The following is a 19059-nucleotide window of genomic DNA, read 5'->3' as shown; positions in this document are numbered from 1 at the left end:
TGCCAGTAACACGAAGACTGTTTTGAACAAGTTTATCTGAGATACTGTGAAATTTGGTGACAAATGATAAATTAAAAAACTGAAAGAAACTCACCAGGCCTGTTTCCTCAGTAGTGTTTTACTGTTTAAAAAATATATTCTTCAGATAAAATAAAAATAGAAATGATAGACCCTCAGAAATATGTGTTTTTAAATGAGGGTTAGGACCAGACATAGAGATAATGCCTGTAAGATTGCACTGAGTTTTCCATTCATGTGTTTTTTTAAGCAGCTGCTTGGCAGTCAGCTCTCTTAATCTTTCATCATCTATTAAAAAGACAAATTGAAATAATCTTTTAATAGAAAAGGAAAGTTCAGAATAGCTTCAGACAGCCACTGTGGCAATGTCAGCCAAGCCAAGGCTTGAAGGCAAAGGTCTTCCAAATAGAATTAGTTGCACTAATAAAGACTGCTGTTTTGCAATAGTTTTCTCCAGTCAATAATACCCTGTGGTGTCTAGATCTCAAAGGTAGGGGCAACTGTCATATTGATCACACAATAGTGAAGAAATTTTTTTTTCTTTTGGAGAGAAACAATTTCTTTTTATAACCAAAGCAAAGTAGTTTATAATTTATATTACCTTAGTTAAAATTTTTATTCTAGATGTTTAGGAAAAATAAGAAATTCTAGAAAGTTATATACCCTAAAACTACTTTTACTTGTATTTTACCATTTTCTTCTCTATGTTTTGGTATTTTGTGTCTTATTTTCTTTAGTATTCATATTCACTGTTTAGTGTTCCATATAAACACAAAACAGGCCTTTGTATCTGTTTTAATATGTGATCCATACACATATCAAAATTAAGTTGTGTCTGATTAAGGGTTAGTATTTTTTTGTTTATTGTGTGATTTAATATATATTAAACTGAACTCTGATGATTTTCCCAACCATTTTGGTATAAAACTTTTTAAGCATCCATAAAAGCTGATGTTGTAGTTAATATCACTAGCTGAGTGCTCGCTTCGGCAGCACATATACCACTAGCTGGCCAAATAGTTTCTATAATTAACATTTTGCTATATTGACTTTATCCTGTCTTTTTCTACCTTTCTATCCATCCATTAGTCCATCTTCTTTTTTTTAATGCACTCAAAGTAAGTTACAGACATCAGTATATACTTTACTCCTAATCATTTCAGCATGTACATCATTGGTAACTTGTTAAAATGTGTTTCCTTACATAAATACTCTGTTCCTTTACCAATAGGTTACTTAAACATTATTATTATTTTACCTAATTTTTGTTTAAACCCTTTTTTTGATAGTTTATTTTTTGAAAAAGAGGGAGGGAGAGCATGAGCACAGAAGGGGCAGAAAAGAGAGGGAGAGAGAGAATCCCAATCAGGCCCTATGCTCAGAGTGGAGCCCAACGTGGGCCTTGATCTCATGACCATGAGATTATAACCTGACCTGAAATCAAGAATTGGATTCTCAACCAATGGAGCCACCCAGGCGCCCTTTCTTTTCTTTCTTTTCTTTTTTTTAAATCTATTTTTATGGGAATTTTTCCCCTTCAGAATATTATCAAAAAAATTTTTTAACTCAAAGGTCAGCTTTTAGCTATTTGATATACACAAGTAAAATATCATTAATTCTTACTGCACATTTAGTCTTATGTTTAAGTTTTATTTTTTTAGAGATCTCTTAAATACTTCAAACAAAGGACAGACTATCACACAAGTCTGGCTATCTGTACTCTCTGGGAAGATTCATCTCTCAATTCTTGCTCTAACTCCATGCTGGGAATAAAAGCAGCATGCAGAGGACCAAAGTGAACAGAACTTTCTTACTGCCTCTCACAATAGCAGTTACCTGTTGTACCTACCAAAGGGTGGACAGTTTTATTGCTTTATTTGTATAGAACTCCTGCTAAAATGGGAGGAGTTTGTGTTAAATAAAAACAGCAACTGACAATCGTGTGACACTAAAATGCTTAATTTGGGACCTTATTCCAGTATTTATTAATTTTTTTTTTTACTTTTTTTTTTTTTTTACTTTTGTGGTGTGATACCTTAGCTTCTGACTTTTTGATAGGCCAGTTCTTATGACTGATAAAATATAAATTAGACTTTGATAGTAATTGTATTGAATGCTTGAATGGTGCATGTCCATAGTGCTCTGTTATTTGTTAATTTGTTTGAGATTCAGCCATTTTATAATATATTAGGAAATGCTTGGTTTCATCCTAAATGAAGATGATACACTAAATGATACATCCTTATATCATATAAAACAGTAACAACCAAAGTTCATCTGTTTTCTTAAAGCAAAAGATACATCAATATGCTTTATTTATACTATATTATTTGCTGTAAATAATGTAAAAATTGATCCAATTTTAAGTGTTTTTTGTTTTTGTTTTTGTTTTGTTTTTTTTGCTTTGTCCTCAGAGAGCAAGTCAAAAGGCCTCCAGTGGATAATAGATACAACTATAGCTTATCCCAAAGCTGAACCCATAGATATTCAAACCTGGATCCTTGGATACAGGAAACCAACAGTCACACATGTACATTACAGGTAAGAGTTTTGTGTTAGTACTCAGCATATATCCAGCTTAAAGTATTGTCTCAAGCAGTGTTTTAAAATTAAATTTTTAGGGGCGCCTGGGTGGTGCAGTTGGTTAAGCGTCCGACTTCAGCCAGGTCACGATCTCACGGTCCGTGAGTTCGAGCCCCGCGTCGGGCTCTGGGCTGATGGCTCGGAGCCTGGAGCCTGTTTCCGATTCTGTGTCTCCCTCTCTCTCTGCCCCTCCCCCGTTCATGCTCTGTCTCTCTCTGTCCCAAAAATAAATAAACGTTGAAAAAAAAAATTAAAAAAAATAAATAAATAAACTAAAATTAAATTAAATTTTTAATCAATAGTGCAAATAGTTGGCTCAAAATCATTCTTATGCTGAATTTTTAATATGAAAATATCATTTGAAGTAGTTATTTTCACTGAGTGATAAAAGTCTCTCAAAATGGTATTCTAGAGGCAACTATGATTACTTGATGGCCTGACACTCTGAGCAAGGGTGATTAAGGGCAAACATCAAACATAAATATATACTCATTTGGGCAAAGTAGATTTGTATGAATAGAAATGAAATTTGTTTTTAAGTCATTAAATCACATAAGATTTTCCAAATGATTAAATTGAGAATTTAGCTGAAACTTATACTTTAAAATTTTTAGTATTTTATTTAACATTTTAACATGTTCATTTGCATAAACAACAGCAAAAACATTTATTGAATATTGCAGCTTCTTGAGATTTTTAAAAGTAGATTGCTTTTTAAAAAAGAGTATCATGTAAATGTGTGTAGGTATTTATATCAAAGCATGATGCTGATGAGACTTGGATAGATTTGACCGCTTTATAAGCCATTTATCTTTACTGTATTTCCTGGCCAAAGATCTCACTCAACCCATGGCAGCTAAGCTAGAAACTGAGCAGTTGGTCCACTGAAAGATCACAATTGCCACAAAAGCCCTCAATTCAAGCGGAAAACTACTCAAATTACATACTCACTGCAAGTAGATAGGTACATGTTTTCATATATATAAACCATCATAATTTTACACATAGAAGTACAAATTTGGAATAATTTGAAACTAAAATTTTAAAACTTAAAATTAAATGTTACAATTTGAGTTTTTGGTGTGTAAGAGAGGACTATAAAATTACAGTTGAGTCCACTGTGTGACTTACGTTGCCAAATTATGAAGTTCATGTGTAAGATAAGAAGTAATTCTTGAGAACTGTACTGACTACATTTCACATGTGTTGTCCACTTTACTTACGGAGCACTTACTATATATAAGGCAGTGTGCCAGGCCCTGAAAGAATTTCTCCAGGAACGGTTTTATTTTCATATAGAAGAGGCTTATCTAGCCTTCAATAAACTTTTAAATTGTAATCTATAAATGAAGCTCAATTCTGATGCCCAAGCAAAAACACATGACTGTTGGGTGTATGTTCTGGACATGTGTAGATTGTATTTGAGTCAGATATATGTAGATCTTCCTAGCACATCATACCCAAAAGGAACTGAGACAAGGAAGAAATATTAATTACAGAGGCATTCTATTATAGTTCACCCTGCTTTCTTTTTTAACCAATAAGTAGAAAACAATTTTATTTTATGGATTAAAAAATGAATGGAATAATAAGGGATCTTAGAAATTCAAGAAATATCAATTTTTAGCAAAATTTTTTACCAGAAGTAAGTGCAAGGTCCTTAAATTCACTTGAAGCAGGAGTTCTTAACTGTGGGTCTCATGGATGAACCTGAGAATTTTTCTTTTTTGCCTTCAAAATCAGATGTTGTTTTAATTTTTTGTATTTATTTATTTTGAGAGAGAGAGACAGTTAGATCAAGTGAGGGGGGAGGGGCAGAGAGAGGGGGAGAGAGAGAATTCCCAGCAGGCTCCACACTGTCAGCACAGAGCCTGACGCAGGGCTCAAACTCGAACTGTGAGTTCATGACCTAAGCTGAAACCAAAATTTGGACACCCAACCAATTGAGTCACCCAGACGCCCTAGATGTTGTTTGAATTAAAAAAATTTTTTTGAGTATACTTGACAGACATACAGTGTTACATTAGCTTCCGGTATATACCATGGTGATCCAGCTTCTCTCTACATTATCCTCACCACAAGTGCAGCTACCATCTGACCTCAGATAATTTTGAATTTTTCAACTCCTTCTCTATACAAAATGTTCTAGATGTATGCAGTTTTCTGCAGAGAAGCTTCACAGATTTCAATCTAGTCTCAATATAGATTAAGGGTTTAAAAAAAGATTAATGACCCCTGATTTAGAGATCAAAACCAAATAGTAAATAGAAGAGGTGGGATGGTTAGTTTGATACAGAAAAATACTTCTGTTGATAAAAGTGAAGCTTCTCAGAAGTATATTTGACTATAGAAATTTTATTACCGACATAGAAATAATAAAAAAAATTCTAAAATATTAGATTAGCAGAGATGAAATCATGATACAGAACCATATCCTGAAATAGTAATTACAATACACATCATGCCCAGTTATTTATTTATACACACACACACACACACACACACACACACACACACAAACACACCCCCTAGGAGTCTCGTGACAGGTAAAGAGATATACTGTTGGGTTTTTTTTTTTTTATGTTTATTTATATTTGAGAGAGAGAGAGAGACAGTATGCGAGCTGGAGGGGGGCAGAGAGAAATGGAGACAAAATCTGGAGCAGGCTTTGAGCTATCCGCACATGACCACACTGTCAGCACAGAGCCAGACATGGGGCTAAAACTCACGAACTGTGAGATCATGACCTGAGCCAAAGTCAGATGCTTAACCAACCGAGCCACCCAGACACCCTGAGAGATACACTGTTCTTTACAGAAATTTAATAAAAAAAATTTATTGTCTAACCAGTGTTAGGAAAAGGGAAGGACTTAAGTTCAGATGGGAAAGAGAGGGGAAGTGAAAGGGGCGAGAAAGAGTGAGGTGTCTTGGCATCAGGATAGTTTTGAGATTTGCAAGAAGCTTGTGAGAAGGGATGTGGGCCATGTCTGTGGCAGCTGCCAGGGACAAATCTCTATCACCCACGGGTTGACTAGGTCTCCGCCTGTATTGTTCGAGGCCATCTGGACACCCTGGGAGATAGGGAAAGAAAGATTGGTTTTTTGTTTTGGTTGGGGTTTTGGGGGGGAGTTGTCCCCCCCGCCTCCAGTTTTCTCAATTCTAAAATAAACTGTTTATTGTTTATCATGGAGTTTTCCTGGCGGGAATAGCACCATAGAAATTAAAATAAATTTAAACAAACATGGTACTCCTTACTCATTTTTTTTTTCCTGTTCTCAGAAAGATTGGTTTTTGTTCCAGCACTCCAGTTGTTTGGTTATATTTTAAAAGTTTTAAACAAGGATGAGATGTTTCCAGTTAGAATAAGAGACTTAAAATGCGACATTGGAAATCACGTATATACAAATGTGAATAGTGTAAATAACTGAGGTTAAATCTTTCTCTTTTACTGTGGGGTGGTTGGCAAGAAAAACTAAACAGCGCTGACTACTTAAAGCAGGGAACAGGTGCCTTGAGAGATGGAAAAGGTGCTCAGGAAACTGTATAGGCAGATTTTAAAATTATTAGTGAATGTACTTTTTCCCTGAAATTTAGCATAATTTTTCCAGAACTTTTCTATTAAGCCATATGTACAAGCCAATTTTGTTTCGTATCATTTAGAAAGTATTTATTTTCTTCCTAGCTCCAGCTGACTTTTTCTTTCAATAAAGCACCACATCAGTCTTAGAGAATTTAATTGAAATGATTACTTGAGATTATGGTGTCGCTGGGCAAGTTGGTACTGTTGCTAGTTTTTTTCAGTGTGATCTAGGGTATACATGTGAGAGTCAAAAATAATTATTCCATTCTGCTCAGCATTTATCAGATGCCACTTAGAGTACTGAGTGTATTTTAATTGCTCTATTTTAAAAGAAATAATACGGCTGGTAGAAAGTTATGAAAATACCTAATACTGTATATATAAATCCTACAACACGACTACCACTTAAAAGACCATTTTAGATCAAATCAAAGCAAATTTGGAGTTGGTAATAATTAAATGAAACATAATTCCAAGAGAAACTACCAGTTGAAAATATAAATAGGTTAAGGAAAACTTTAACCATCAGTAACCACTAAGTCTGTAATAAGTTTCTGTATTTATGAAGTACTTTTACCACATTTTAGGTATATTTCATGGAGGACAGCAACTGTCCTTTCCTGTGTGATACATCTGTGCCTCTGGGTGACTGGGGTAGTCTTAGAACACTGTAACATTCCTGACCATCAGAATTTACTTGTCATCATTGATTGTCATCACTTATTTAACATTAATCAGTAGTTGGGCCACTTTTTATTTCTTTGATACATTTCTTTTCTTGGAAATTATTATCAAGGCTGCCAGGTAAATTCTGCTGCCTCTTCTATACCTCATTGGAATATACAGGTGTAGGGAGATTTCTGAGCAAAAAAAGGCATTTTGGGGGTCGCATGGCTGGTTCAGTCAGAGGGGCACTTGCCTCCATCTCAGGGTCATGAGTTTGAGCCCCACGTTGATTTAGAGATTACTTAAGTAAATAAAACTTTTTTTTTTTTAACATTTGTTTATTTTTGAGACAGAGAGAGACAGAGCATGAGCAGGGGAGGGGCAGAGAGAGAGGGAGACACAGAATCTGAAACAGGCTCCAGGCTCTGGGCGGTCAGCACAGAGCCCGACGCGGGGCTTGAACTCACTGACCGCGAGATCATGACCTGAGCCGAAGTCGGCCGCTTAACTGACTGAGCCACCCAGGCACCCCAAAACTTTTTTTAAAAAAGGCATTTTCTCCTTCAGAGTGATTCCAGTCATAATGTATTAGTAAAACCAAATACTTAGAAAACATTTAGTCTTTATTTAAATAAGAAAAGACTATCTAGATTACCAGAATGTACAGCAGAACATTCTTCTAGGTTTTAAGTTTCTGTATTGATGCTTAGGAAAAAGCATAAGAGTGCAATAGCTTATTTTAAATGTTCTGAAATAAACTATTTTTTTCCCAAGAGCAGTCTTCTACATTGTCCATTCACTTCTTCTTGGGTTTATATGTAAACTTTTAGGATTTCTGGAAGAGACAAACCCTAAACATGTATGTTACTATATGTTATAAAATACTTTCCTAAAATACCACATAAATGAGAAAGTAAAAATTTGTGACATGGTTATATGTTAGATCCCATCTTACAAATAGTGTTGTTATCTGTCAAAAGTCAAACTTTTAAGGCAAATGTTTGGAGCTAATTCCTTAGAAAATTTGCAGTAAGTGGTAACTAATTACCCAGACCATTTTGCTAATTAAACCCAATGCACACGTAGCTCCTCAGGCAAACCATCTTACTGGCTAGAGGTTGCCCCAGCTTCAGTGACTGCATTGTTTAAGCACCAAATGATATACTGATTAAAAAGTTTTTTAAAAACCATAAAGCACCTTACAAATGCAAAGTGCCAGTATTAAGGTATATAACGTGTATGGATTATTGTCAAATCCAGTGTTAGTAAATTAGTGTTCCTTCCCCATCTAAGCCACTTATTCTTTTAAGAGAAAAGAGGTCCCTTCTTATTCCTTACTTTCCAATATTATGTATTATTTAACCAGGGGAATATTTTTTATTAGTACGCATACAACCACATTATTGATCTTTTTCAAAAGTAATGCTTGTTTTAAAAAAGGAACTAAGGCTTAATTATGAGAAACATTTGAGGGAACATTTTTTCCTCCCACTTTCCCTTTTATGTTATTACTGTCACACTGGAAGACAGCTTATTCCTATTAAAGGAGTAATTGGCACAGTGTGCTGCCGTTAAGAACTTAATTGGAAAATTAAACATGATTAGATTTTAACTACAGGGATACAATGTTTATAAGGATAAAAGCAAAAGTAATCTATATCCTTAATATAAATGTCTTCACTCCAAAAATAAGACATTGAGTTAGAGAAAATGATCCTCTTGTGCAGAAGTAGTTTATATTTTTATTTTAAAAATTTTTAAAGGTGTTGCTTTCACGTCTTATTTGATTGGAATTTTGGTTACTTTGGAGAAGACATCCATTTAAGGACTTTGAGCAGGAACTTACTTTCGGTTTTGGAGGGAGGGAATTCATTCAGAAAATGATTATTTGACTAATTAATATTTTTTAAGAAAATATGTTCACTAGGGGTGCCTGGCTGGTTCAGTCAGTAGAGCCTGCAACTCTTGATCTCAGGGTTGTGAGTTCAAGCTCCACACTGTGTGTAAAGATTACTTAAAAACAAAATCTTGCCATTATTTCCCTTTCCAGTTCCATACCCCTTCTTTCCCACTATCAAAGCCACTACCGTAATTTGTGTGTAACCTTCCTGTCCTAATGTTATTACACAGAGACATTTATAACATATAATGTTCTGTATGTTATTAAAAATGTATACAATCATATGTAGTTTATCATTTTACAACATGTATTTTTTCCACTCTGTATTATTTCCTAGATCTTTTTGTTTTTACACTTATGGTTCCCTTTCATTTATTTGAACTGTTAACACGCTATTCTGTTCCCACGATATGATTGTCACACGTCATCTATTCATTCTCCTACTGTTGGATACTTGTTTCTTCAGTATTTTTGCTACTATAATAAACAATGTTGAATGAACATTTTTATACCTCTTTCACTAAGAGAGTTAAAGTAGGGTGTGTCTCCACCCAGCGGTAGAAGTGCCAGATCATAGGGTGTGCACATTTTTACCTTTATTGGGTAGAGTCAAATAGCTCTCAAAGTGGTGACATCAGATTACAATCTCATTAGCAGTATAGAGATCACCTCTTCCAGTATATATGTCAAAGTCATCACCTTTAACTTTTTCAAATGTGATACACTTGAAATGTTATATATTATTTAGCCCTCAGGTTTCATACGTATGAGGCAAGTGTTATAATCCTGCAATCTGATAGTACGATCCACTGCCATGAAACAAAGATTAGGGTGAAGCTAGAATCTTTATCTAAGCATTCAATCGCTGTTAGAAATCTTACTGGTTTGCTCATGGCTGTCTGTCTTCCACATCTAGAACTGAACCCCCGTGAGAGCAGATACTTCATCTGTCTTGTTTCACAATTCCCAGAGCAATGCTGGCATACAGTAGAAATGCAATACTTATGAATGTACGAAGGCTAAAGTTTATGCTGTCTAGACATGCACTGTCCAGTTATAGCAGCCACTAGCCACATGTGACTGTTGAGCCCCTAAAATGTGGCTAGTCTGATTTGAGATGTTTTTTAAGTGTAAAATACACACTGAATTTCAACAACTAGGAAGAAAAAGGAATCTGAAATATCTCATTAATGATTTTTGTTGATGACATGTTGAAATGATAACATTTTAGATTGGGAGGGTTAAAGGAGTACATTTCTCTAATGCTGTTAGATGCCTTCTGTTAAGTGCTTTGTAAAACATTAAAGTTATTTTCAGAAATAAAAGTTTGCAACTATGGGAAATATTTCACCGAGGGAAGATGCTGTTCCAGCATGCTCCCATAAAATTCCCTTTTTATATTTCCCTTTAATATTTGTTTTTATGTATGTTTTTAATGTAGCTGTGGCTGTAATAGGCGTAAAAGTTATTTGTATGCTACTTTTTCCCATAGAGCATTTTAATGAACATTGTACCCATACTTCCTGTGTACTAGGTGTTAAGATTATAAATTTTGTAAGTATTTTAAAATATTGTTATAAAATCTTTACATTTTTAGTGCCTTTCCAAAATCCTACATAGTATATACATTTAATGACCCATTTCCCTATTAGTCATAGACTTGTCAGATTTTATTCTTGACTTTTAATAATGCCATGCTGAATATATTAGTACTTACATATAGCTCCCTCCACCCCATGTTTTGGATTCCTTTTATAGTAGATATTTTTAACCTGTTATTTCTGACGTTAGCTTGGAGAGTATTATTAAAGTTACATCTGAATGGGGAAAGTGATTGTCAGAGAGATGAGGGAAAAGTGTATGAGAAAAATTACCGACATATAAAACCAGTATATTATTTTGGTAATTTTATGCATAAACCTAATATATTTGTGATTCTGGTTTTCCTTTCTATTTTTTTCCTTACTTCCTAAAACAACAAAATTTAAAAATCACAAGTTTTTATAAGTTTTAGAGGCTATAATTTCAGAAATAGTTTTTCTCTCTAAAACTTTTCTTATGGAAAATATCAAACCTATAAATTCAGCCCAGGTACCTATCCTACTCTTATGGGGAATGTTGTTTTCCCTATGCTATTTCCCAGAACCCGCTGGAATATTTTGAAGCAAGTCTCAAATATCCTATCATTTCATTTGTAAATATTTCATTACGTATTCTCTAAAATATAAGAGTTCTTTTGTAAAAAAACATTACATAGTATCATACCTAAAAGTGTTAATAACAGTTCCTTAATACCATCAGATATCTGGACAATTGTCAATTTTTCTGAATTATCTCATAAGTGATTTTATTTATTTATTTATTTATTTATTTTAACCTTTATTTATTTTTGAGACAGAGAGAGACAGAGCATGAACAGGGGAGGGTCAGAGAGAGAGGGAGACACAGAATATGAAACAGGCTCCGGGCTCTGAGCTGTCAGCACAGAGCCCGACACGGGGCTCGAACTCACAGACTGTGAGATCATGACCCGAGCTGAAGTCGGATGCTCAACCGACTGAGCCACCCAGGTGCCCCTCATAAGTGATTTTTTAAAAACAGTTTGGATTCAATTAGATTATAATTGGTCAATATATCTCTTATGTTTCTTTTTATTTACTGATTCCCCCCTCTTTCTTTTTTCTTGTCCTTGTAGTTTATTTTTGAGGGTACCAAATTATTTGCCCTGCAGGCTGGCTACAATTTTTATTTTGCTGATTGTATCCTGTGTATTTCTCTGTCCCTTCTGTTTCCTGTTAATTGGGGGGTAGGGACTAAAACTTCATCAGATTGAAGTTTGAATTTGCTTGATAAGAAATACTTCATAGGGGCGCCTGGGTGGCGCAGTCGGTTAAGCGTCCGACTTCAGCCAGGTCACGATCTTGCGGTCCGGGAGTTCGAGCCCCGCGTCGGGCTCTGGGCTGATGGCTCAGAGCCTGGAGCCTGTTTCCGATTCTGTGTCTCCCTCTCTCTCTGCCCCTCCCCCGTTCATGCTCTGTCTCTCTCTGTCCCAGAAATAAATAAACGTTGAAAAAAAAATTTAAAAAAAAAATAAAAAAGAAATACTTCATAAATAGTGATACTTACTTCCATCAGGATGCATAAAATGTCTGGTTGTCAGAAATGATTTTTGAATGCTTTTATTAGCTAAAAAACTTCAAAAGAAATTCATCCAATGCTTTCAGGAAAAAATGATACTTCCTCATTCCATCCCTTTAACCCCGTGATGTTAGGAACTTCATTTTAGAATTGGGGCCTCTTCTGGCATGTAACACATAACAAGTATCAATTTTGCCTAAAATACCCTCCTAGTGATCTTATATGAAGGTTCATAGCCTTATATTATTTCGTGAACCATTAAAAAGGGTTTTTCCCTGTGTCCCAAACTATTAAGGTGTTGGAAATGTTCTAAACTTAATTGAGCAATGAACTATATATCATCCACTGGGATGACTGGTAGTTGTTTTAGTCAGGGTTTCTTCAGGGAAATAGAACCAAGAGGATATACAGAGTGATCTGTAAGATGAGGTTCAATTTAGGAATTGGCTTTCATGATTGTGGAGGCAGAGCAGTCCCATAATCTGTTGTCTGCAAGCTGAAGAACCACCAAAGCAAGTGGAAAATTCTGTCTGAGTCCTGAGGTCTGCGAAAGGGAGGGCAGGAGAGGCTGATGGTGTAAGTACCTATCTGAGTCTGAAAGCCCAAGAAGCAGGACCACTAATGTCTCTAGGTCAGGAAAAGACAGCTAAGCTCAAACAGAGAGAGCAGACTCACCCTTCTTCCACTTTGTTCTATTCAGACCTTCAACGGATTGTGTGATGCCCATCTGCATTGATGGGGGCATCAATCAAATCTTCTTTACTAAATCTACTGATTCAAATGTTAATCTCTTCTAGACACACCCAGAAATAATGTTTACCAGCTATCTGGGCATTCCTTATCCTGGTCAAGTTGACATGTAAAGTTAACCATCACAAAAGTCTACCTAGAAAACCCAAGAGACTGAGTTGACCATCTATTTATAGAGTTCAGTAATCTTCATATAAAATCACTACAGAGAAATCATTGGTATCCCTTATCTTGGCAATAAATAGGAAATACAATTTTTTAAAAACATACTCTTCCCAGAGGCAAAACTATAAAGTACCTAGCAATAAAACTTAACGAAAAAATATATAATGTTTATTTTTCATGAAGAAAAAATATAAAACTTCATTGAAGAACATAAAAGACCTGAATAAATGGAAAGAGAGACTGTGCTCATAGAGGGGAAGACTCAAAATTACAAAGATGTCAGTTCTCCCAAATTAATAAATTTAACATAATTACAGTTACAAGAGGGTTTTCTGGAAACTTGACAAGATTGCTCTAAAGTTCATTTGAGAGAGCAGAGATAACGGAACATAGCTAAGGTAGTTCGAAGACGAAAGAAACAGAGGAATACTTCCTACCAGATGTCAGGGTTTAATGTAATTATGAGGGCAGGGCCAGATCAATGGAAAGATTTAAAAATCCAGACTTGTTTTGGAACTTCTATATGATTTAGTAAGTATCACTTATCAGAGGAACATGAACAGACTATTCAACAAATGAAGTGGTTTGAGACCATTGGTTTTATATCACATATAGTGACCTACCATAGAGTTGCTATTCAACTGTGGACAGACAACGCCTCTGGTGGGGAGGGATCTTTCTTCTCATTATAGTATTTGAAGTTTTTTTTTACAATGTGAATGTATTAATTCTTCAATTTAAAACCTAATCAAAAAAAGAAATTGCCTGTAGAATTTAGGATTTTGGTCTAATAGTTCTTTGCATAATTTCAACAAATGCATTTTCATCAGGTAGTTATAAGTATTTAATAAGTTCACATGTAAAATAAATATCATTTGGGGCACTTGGGTGGCTCAGTCAGTTAAGCATCCGACTTCGGCTCAGGTCATGATCTCACAGTTTGTGAGTTTGAGCCCTGCTTTGGCTTTTGTGTCTCTTTTTCTGTGTTTCCCCCGCTCACACTCTGTCTCTCCCTCTCTCTCTCAAAAATAAATAAACATTTAAATAAGTTAAAAAATATATATATAATTTAATAGATGCTAAATAGATTTTACCCCTTTAAATCCGGCATATTGAAATACTCCAATTGTATAGTCTAGATTTTCATATTCTAGTGCTTTATCCGTAATTTAAAAGTGAACTTTAAGAGGCTTAAATTTCTATAATATATTTTTGGTGTAAAAGTTGGAAGAAAGTAGGATAAAATTAATATGGTGAAAATCAGTCATTTAACATAATGGGGACCAAATTCCAGGTCACCTTTTCCCAGTAACTGTAAGTCTAAAGTAGTTCACGCCTAAGTGGTACACACTTAGGTACTAATGATGCACCCTTAGAGGTTTACCACCCTCTGCCCCAGCCCCCAAATTACCCATCTGGGAGTGAGGTGATAAGAGTGCCTCTTGAGCTAAAATTAGGCTTTCTTTTTTCCTAGCAGAAGGAAATAGTGTCTTGTCTTTAGTTTTTCTTTTTCTTTTTTTTTTTTTTTTACATTTTTTCTTAATGTTTATTTATATTTGACAGAGAGACAGAGTGTGATCTGGGGAGGGGCAGAAAGAGGGGGAGACACAGAATCTGAAGCAGGCTCTAGGCTTCAGGCTCCAGAGAGCCTGACGCGGGGCTCCAACTCAAACTGTGAGATCATAACCTGAGATGAAGTCAGACGCTTAACCAACTAAGCCACCCAGGCGCCCCTGTCTTTACTTTTTTTTTTATGCTAGGGTTTTCTCTATCCTTGCTTAGAATTATTGTTCATTTCACCCCTACTTCTGCTGTGTCTAATAATTCTCTTCTTCTTCCTGTCTGCTTTTCTTCTCACCTCTTGTTTTCTGTTGCTTTGTCTCTGTATCCTAGCCTCTCCCTGGAAAAGCACGGACATTTTTGTCTTCATTCACTGTTCAGAATTTCTAGTTGGAAAATGGAAAGTTACACATTAAATTCAATCTTCAAGTTTTTAGCTCTGCTTGGCTGTTTTTATTAATGTTCACCACCCACAAGTTCATTCTTTTCTGTACCCACAGGTTTCCCCTCCCCCCTTTCCTTTAAGAAAAGAAAACAGTTTGGCAGCATTTAGGATGCCGGAGGCATTGGTCTTAATTGAATTTTGACTGAATTGTGGGTTGAATTCTGTATTTCTGTAATGAAGTTGAAATTTGAAAGAGGTGAACCATCATTTCAAGTGAGATAAAATCTTCATCCTCTACTTAGAAGATAGACTTCATTTCTTCGCAAATATTTATAAAAAGTTATACACGGAAGAAATTTTGTACTGTTGACATAGTTCAGATAAAAAACCAAAACCTATAAATCTAATTTACTAAGTTATTTTCAGTACGTGAATCTGGACATAATGTGATTTGGAGAACTAGGATGAGCTTTGGAAATGAAGAGCCCTCTCCCCACCTCCCTGGCCCGGTGGAGTTCGCCCTCTCCTTGTCACTTTTTGGTCTCTTCAGGATCAAGCACACTGGTATTCAGAAACTATTTTTGTTTTCTAACAGTTAATTTAGTGTTTTTAGAAATATTATATTCCCAAAATAAAAAAAATTCTTAGCATTTAATTTTTGATTGAATAATGGTTAAGCATAACTCTCACTGAAGATCACTATCTTTTAGTTACTTGAGGTCAGTTGAATCTGAGAAGTGGCAGGGTCTTTTTGTCTAACCACTCATTTAATGCAGGATCACACACACACACACACACACACACACACACACACACACACACACACAGTGACAAATTGCTTAAATATAGACTTCTCCAGGATCCTGTTTTTAGCTCTCTTTTGTCTGTGGAGGTTGAGTTCATAGTAGAGTAAATAGAAACAGCCCCTCTAGAGTCTTACTGCTAGTTCTCAGCCCTTCTACCAAGTTCCAGACCCTCATTTCACTCTCCCTACTGGGATAACAAGTTGTTGTTTCTGCAAGCCTGGTACTTCTAACACTGAACTCACTTTCCTTCACACAAACTTGTTTCTCCTGGATGTCTAAGTGGGATTTATGCTGATATCATTCTGCCTTCACCCAGAATGAAAATTTCGAATTTCTTTGACCCTTCTAGTTTTTAATCCTGCATCTCAAATTCAGCTACCAATTCCTATGAAGGAAACCTCTGCGATGTTTCTATTTTTTTTTTTTTTAATCTAAATACCACAGACTAGTTCAAGCCTCATTACCTTTTACTTGGAGTGTATTTTCTTATTAAATATTCCCTTTATTGATATTGGTTCCATCTTAAGTCTGTTTTACTTATTTTACTGCTATATTCCTCTTCCTACAGCATGATACCTTCTTTTTCCTTTTTCCTTTTTATTTGTGTTTTGTTATAAACATTAGTGGGACAATTGGCATGATTTGAATGAAGTTTGTAGATTTTAGATTAGATAATAATATTGTATCAGTGTTAATCTCCTGATTTTGATCATTCCATTATGGTTATGTAAGAGACTGCCCTTATATTTAGAAAATACACATGGAAGTATTTAGGGGACACTAATTTACTCTCTAAAGTTGAAAACTCATATGTATATGTGTCAGAAAGATATATATAGAGAGAAAGAATGTTAACATAAAGCAAATGTGGGAAATACTGATATTTGGGGAATCTGAATGAAGCATGTATGTGAATTCTTTGTACTATTTTTACAAATTTTTTTGTGAAATTATTTCAAGATTAAAAGTTTTAAAAAGTCAGGGCACCTGGGTGGCTCAGTCAGTTAAGCATCCAACTCTTGGTTTCGGCTCAGGTCATGATTTCACGGTTTATGAGATTGAGCCCTGCATTGGGCTCTGTGCTGACAGCGTGGAGCCTGCGTGGGATTCTCTCTCTCTCTCTCTCTCTCTCTCTCTCTCTCTCTCTCTGCCCCTCCCTCCCCTCTTTATTTCAAAATAAATAAGCTTAAAAAAAAGTTTTAAAAAGTCATTAGAGAGACAGGGAGAATTCTCTGTGCCTTCCCCTCAATTTTTCTGTGAACCTTAAACTGCTTTTTAAAAAAATAGCCTTAACAGTAAATTTTTAAGTTATTAGACTCATGGAAAGTGTAATAGTGTGATTCTCTTAAGCAAATATACCAGTGTCATGTTTTGCTTACTTGATAGTTCAGTTCACTCAGCAGGCATTTATTAAGCATCTTACTGTGTCTCAAAAGATACAACGTGAATAAAGATATAAATAAATTTGAGTTCTAAACAATGCCACTTCATGGTTTATACCCTCACGTGGCATGTTGGTTTGCTATAGTTTTGATTATTACAAGGAGCAGGGTTCAAGGAGAGGGGGTCCCAGGCTGAATTTTTCCTGACTATGAAAGGAAGCAGTGGCCCATGTGCTATTTGCCTTCTCTCCTTCTACGTAAAGTTAAAGTCACTTGAAATTCTCTCCTATATGACCCTACATTTGCTGCCTTAGAGCCTTGGTTTATCCATGTATTAAAGTGGGTACAAGTTTATATCTGAGTTACTGAATTCTGTTTTCAGATAACTAAGGGTTTTTTTTTTAAACGTTGTTAGTGGATTCAGGGGGAAGCTATAAATATTATATTTTAGCATGTTGAGGGTGAAGGCTTGAGCAGCTTACCTCAGGACAGTGGCTCAAAGCAAAACTTCTGGAACTTGAATGCTGGGAGATACTCTGATATGTTCAATTTGGCAGTTGCCTGTTCTTGTCCATAAATCTGCTTTTGGTGACAAGCAGTTTCTGCATTTCTGAGTTATTCTTATCACACCCGTCCTGGTGGGTGTCACTTAACTACACCCGTGGTACTGATGGCTGTCTACACATGGCACCTCATAAGTTTTATAGTGGCAGATTACTTTCATTTTAAGTCAGTTCAGCAAGCTCGAGTTCCCACAAAGGATTGGGCACTGATTTACACACCAGGTATGCAACGATGAGGACAGCACAGTCTAATAGAGGCCATAGACACATGAGAAAATACGTAGAACGTAAGCTAATAAGCATAGTTACAAGGGACAGAGTTGGCACTGAGAAGTAATTATTAACTGTGTAGGAGAAGAGGAGGAAGAAGCTGAAGGGGAAGAGGACAAAGGGGAAGAGAGCCAAGTTCTTCTTCCATAGTAGGAAGTCAGTGAATAAATTTGAAGTTGGATAATCTAGAAATAGTGGTAGCAGCATGTTTATAAGCAAGATGGAGGTAAATGGCAAAAGAAAATTGAAAAGGGTATCTGAGAAACAGGTATCTCAGTAGGGAAAAAATAGGCCTATTACTTTTCATGTGAACCTTGTAGTACTCTGACTCTTGAAAACTACATGTGTAGGGGCGCCTGGGTGGCGCAGTCGGTTAAGCGTCCGACTTCAGCCAGGTCACGATCTCGCGGTCCGTGAGTTCGAGCCCCACGTCGGGCTCTGGGCTGATGGCTCAGAGCCTGGAGCCTGTTTCCGATTCTGTGTCTCCCTCTCTCTCTGCCCCTCCCCCGTTCATGCTCTGTCTCTCTCTGTTCCACAAATAAATAAAAGTTGAAAAAAAAATTAAAAAAAAAGAAAACTACATGCATATTGTTACTTTGTTAACAACTAAAAAATTTTTTTTAAATCCTAATTACTTTTTTAGGCCAACTGAAGTGAGGCCATTTCCACGTATCCTATGCTATAAGTAGACAACACACCCCCTTCCTTTAAAGTCACACAGAAGTTCTTTAAATTCCTTATACAACATTGACCATATTCTGGCAGTAGAGTATTTGTTTACTTTTCCCTCTGCTAGATTATTAGGTTTTTGAAAGCAGGAACTGTGCATCTCAAAATCTTCCTCAGTGTTTATTAGCTCCCTTACTTGGAGTTGGCATAACTGAATCGAGGATTTAGCCATGTTGTTTGTTAGCTAGCTCCCACTTTGGATTCTTGGTACCATGAAAATTCAAATGTTCTAACAAATATATAGAGGTGCCAGCTGCTAAGCATTATTTATATCTTTTTTTGCAAGTGTAATTTATCTAGTGCTCTTAAATCTGATTCAATGGATTTTGGTAGAATACTCTATTTAAGAGCACATTCTGGGGGCGCTTGGGTGGCTTGGTTGGTCAAGCATCACACTCTTGGTTTCAGCTCAGGTCATGATTTCACGGGTTTGTGAGTTCGAGCCCCACAGTGGGCTCAGCACTGGGCATGGAGCCTGCTTGGGATTCTATTTCTGCCCCTCTGCCCTCTGCCCCAATTGTGTGCTCATTCTTTCCCTCAAAATAAATAAATAAACTTTTTTTT

General features: G+C 35.9%; 1 protein-coding gene across 2 annotated transcripts in view; it reads left to right on the top strand.

Moving 5' to 3' along the window:
* LPGAT1 (lysophosphatidylglycerol acyltransferase 1) overlaps nt 1-19059 on the top strand; it is a 114826-nt gene that overhangs the window by 80608 nt on the left and 15159 nt on the right. For both annotated transcript variants that reach the window (XM_040446389.1, XM_040446390.1), the window contains exon 6: nt 2433-2559. In XM_040446389.1, coding sequence (XP_040302323.1) covers nt 2433-2559 — 127 coding nt within the window. The remainder of the gene's footprint in view (nt 1-2432; nt 2560-19059) is intronic.

Source organism: Herpailurus yagouaroundi, unplaced genomic scaffold (assembly GCF_014898765.1).
Source record: "Herpailurus yagouaroundi ecotype Mexico unplaced genomic scaffold, PumYag 195, whole genome shotgun sequence".
In the NCBI taxonomy this organism is placed as follows: domain Eukaryota; kingdom Metazoa; phylum Chordata; class Mammalia; order Carnivora; family Felidae; genus Herpailurus; species Herpailurus yagouaroundi.
This window is presented reverse-complemented; position numbering and strand designations above follow the sequence as displayed.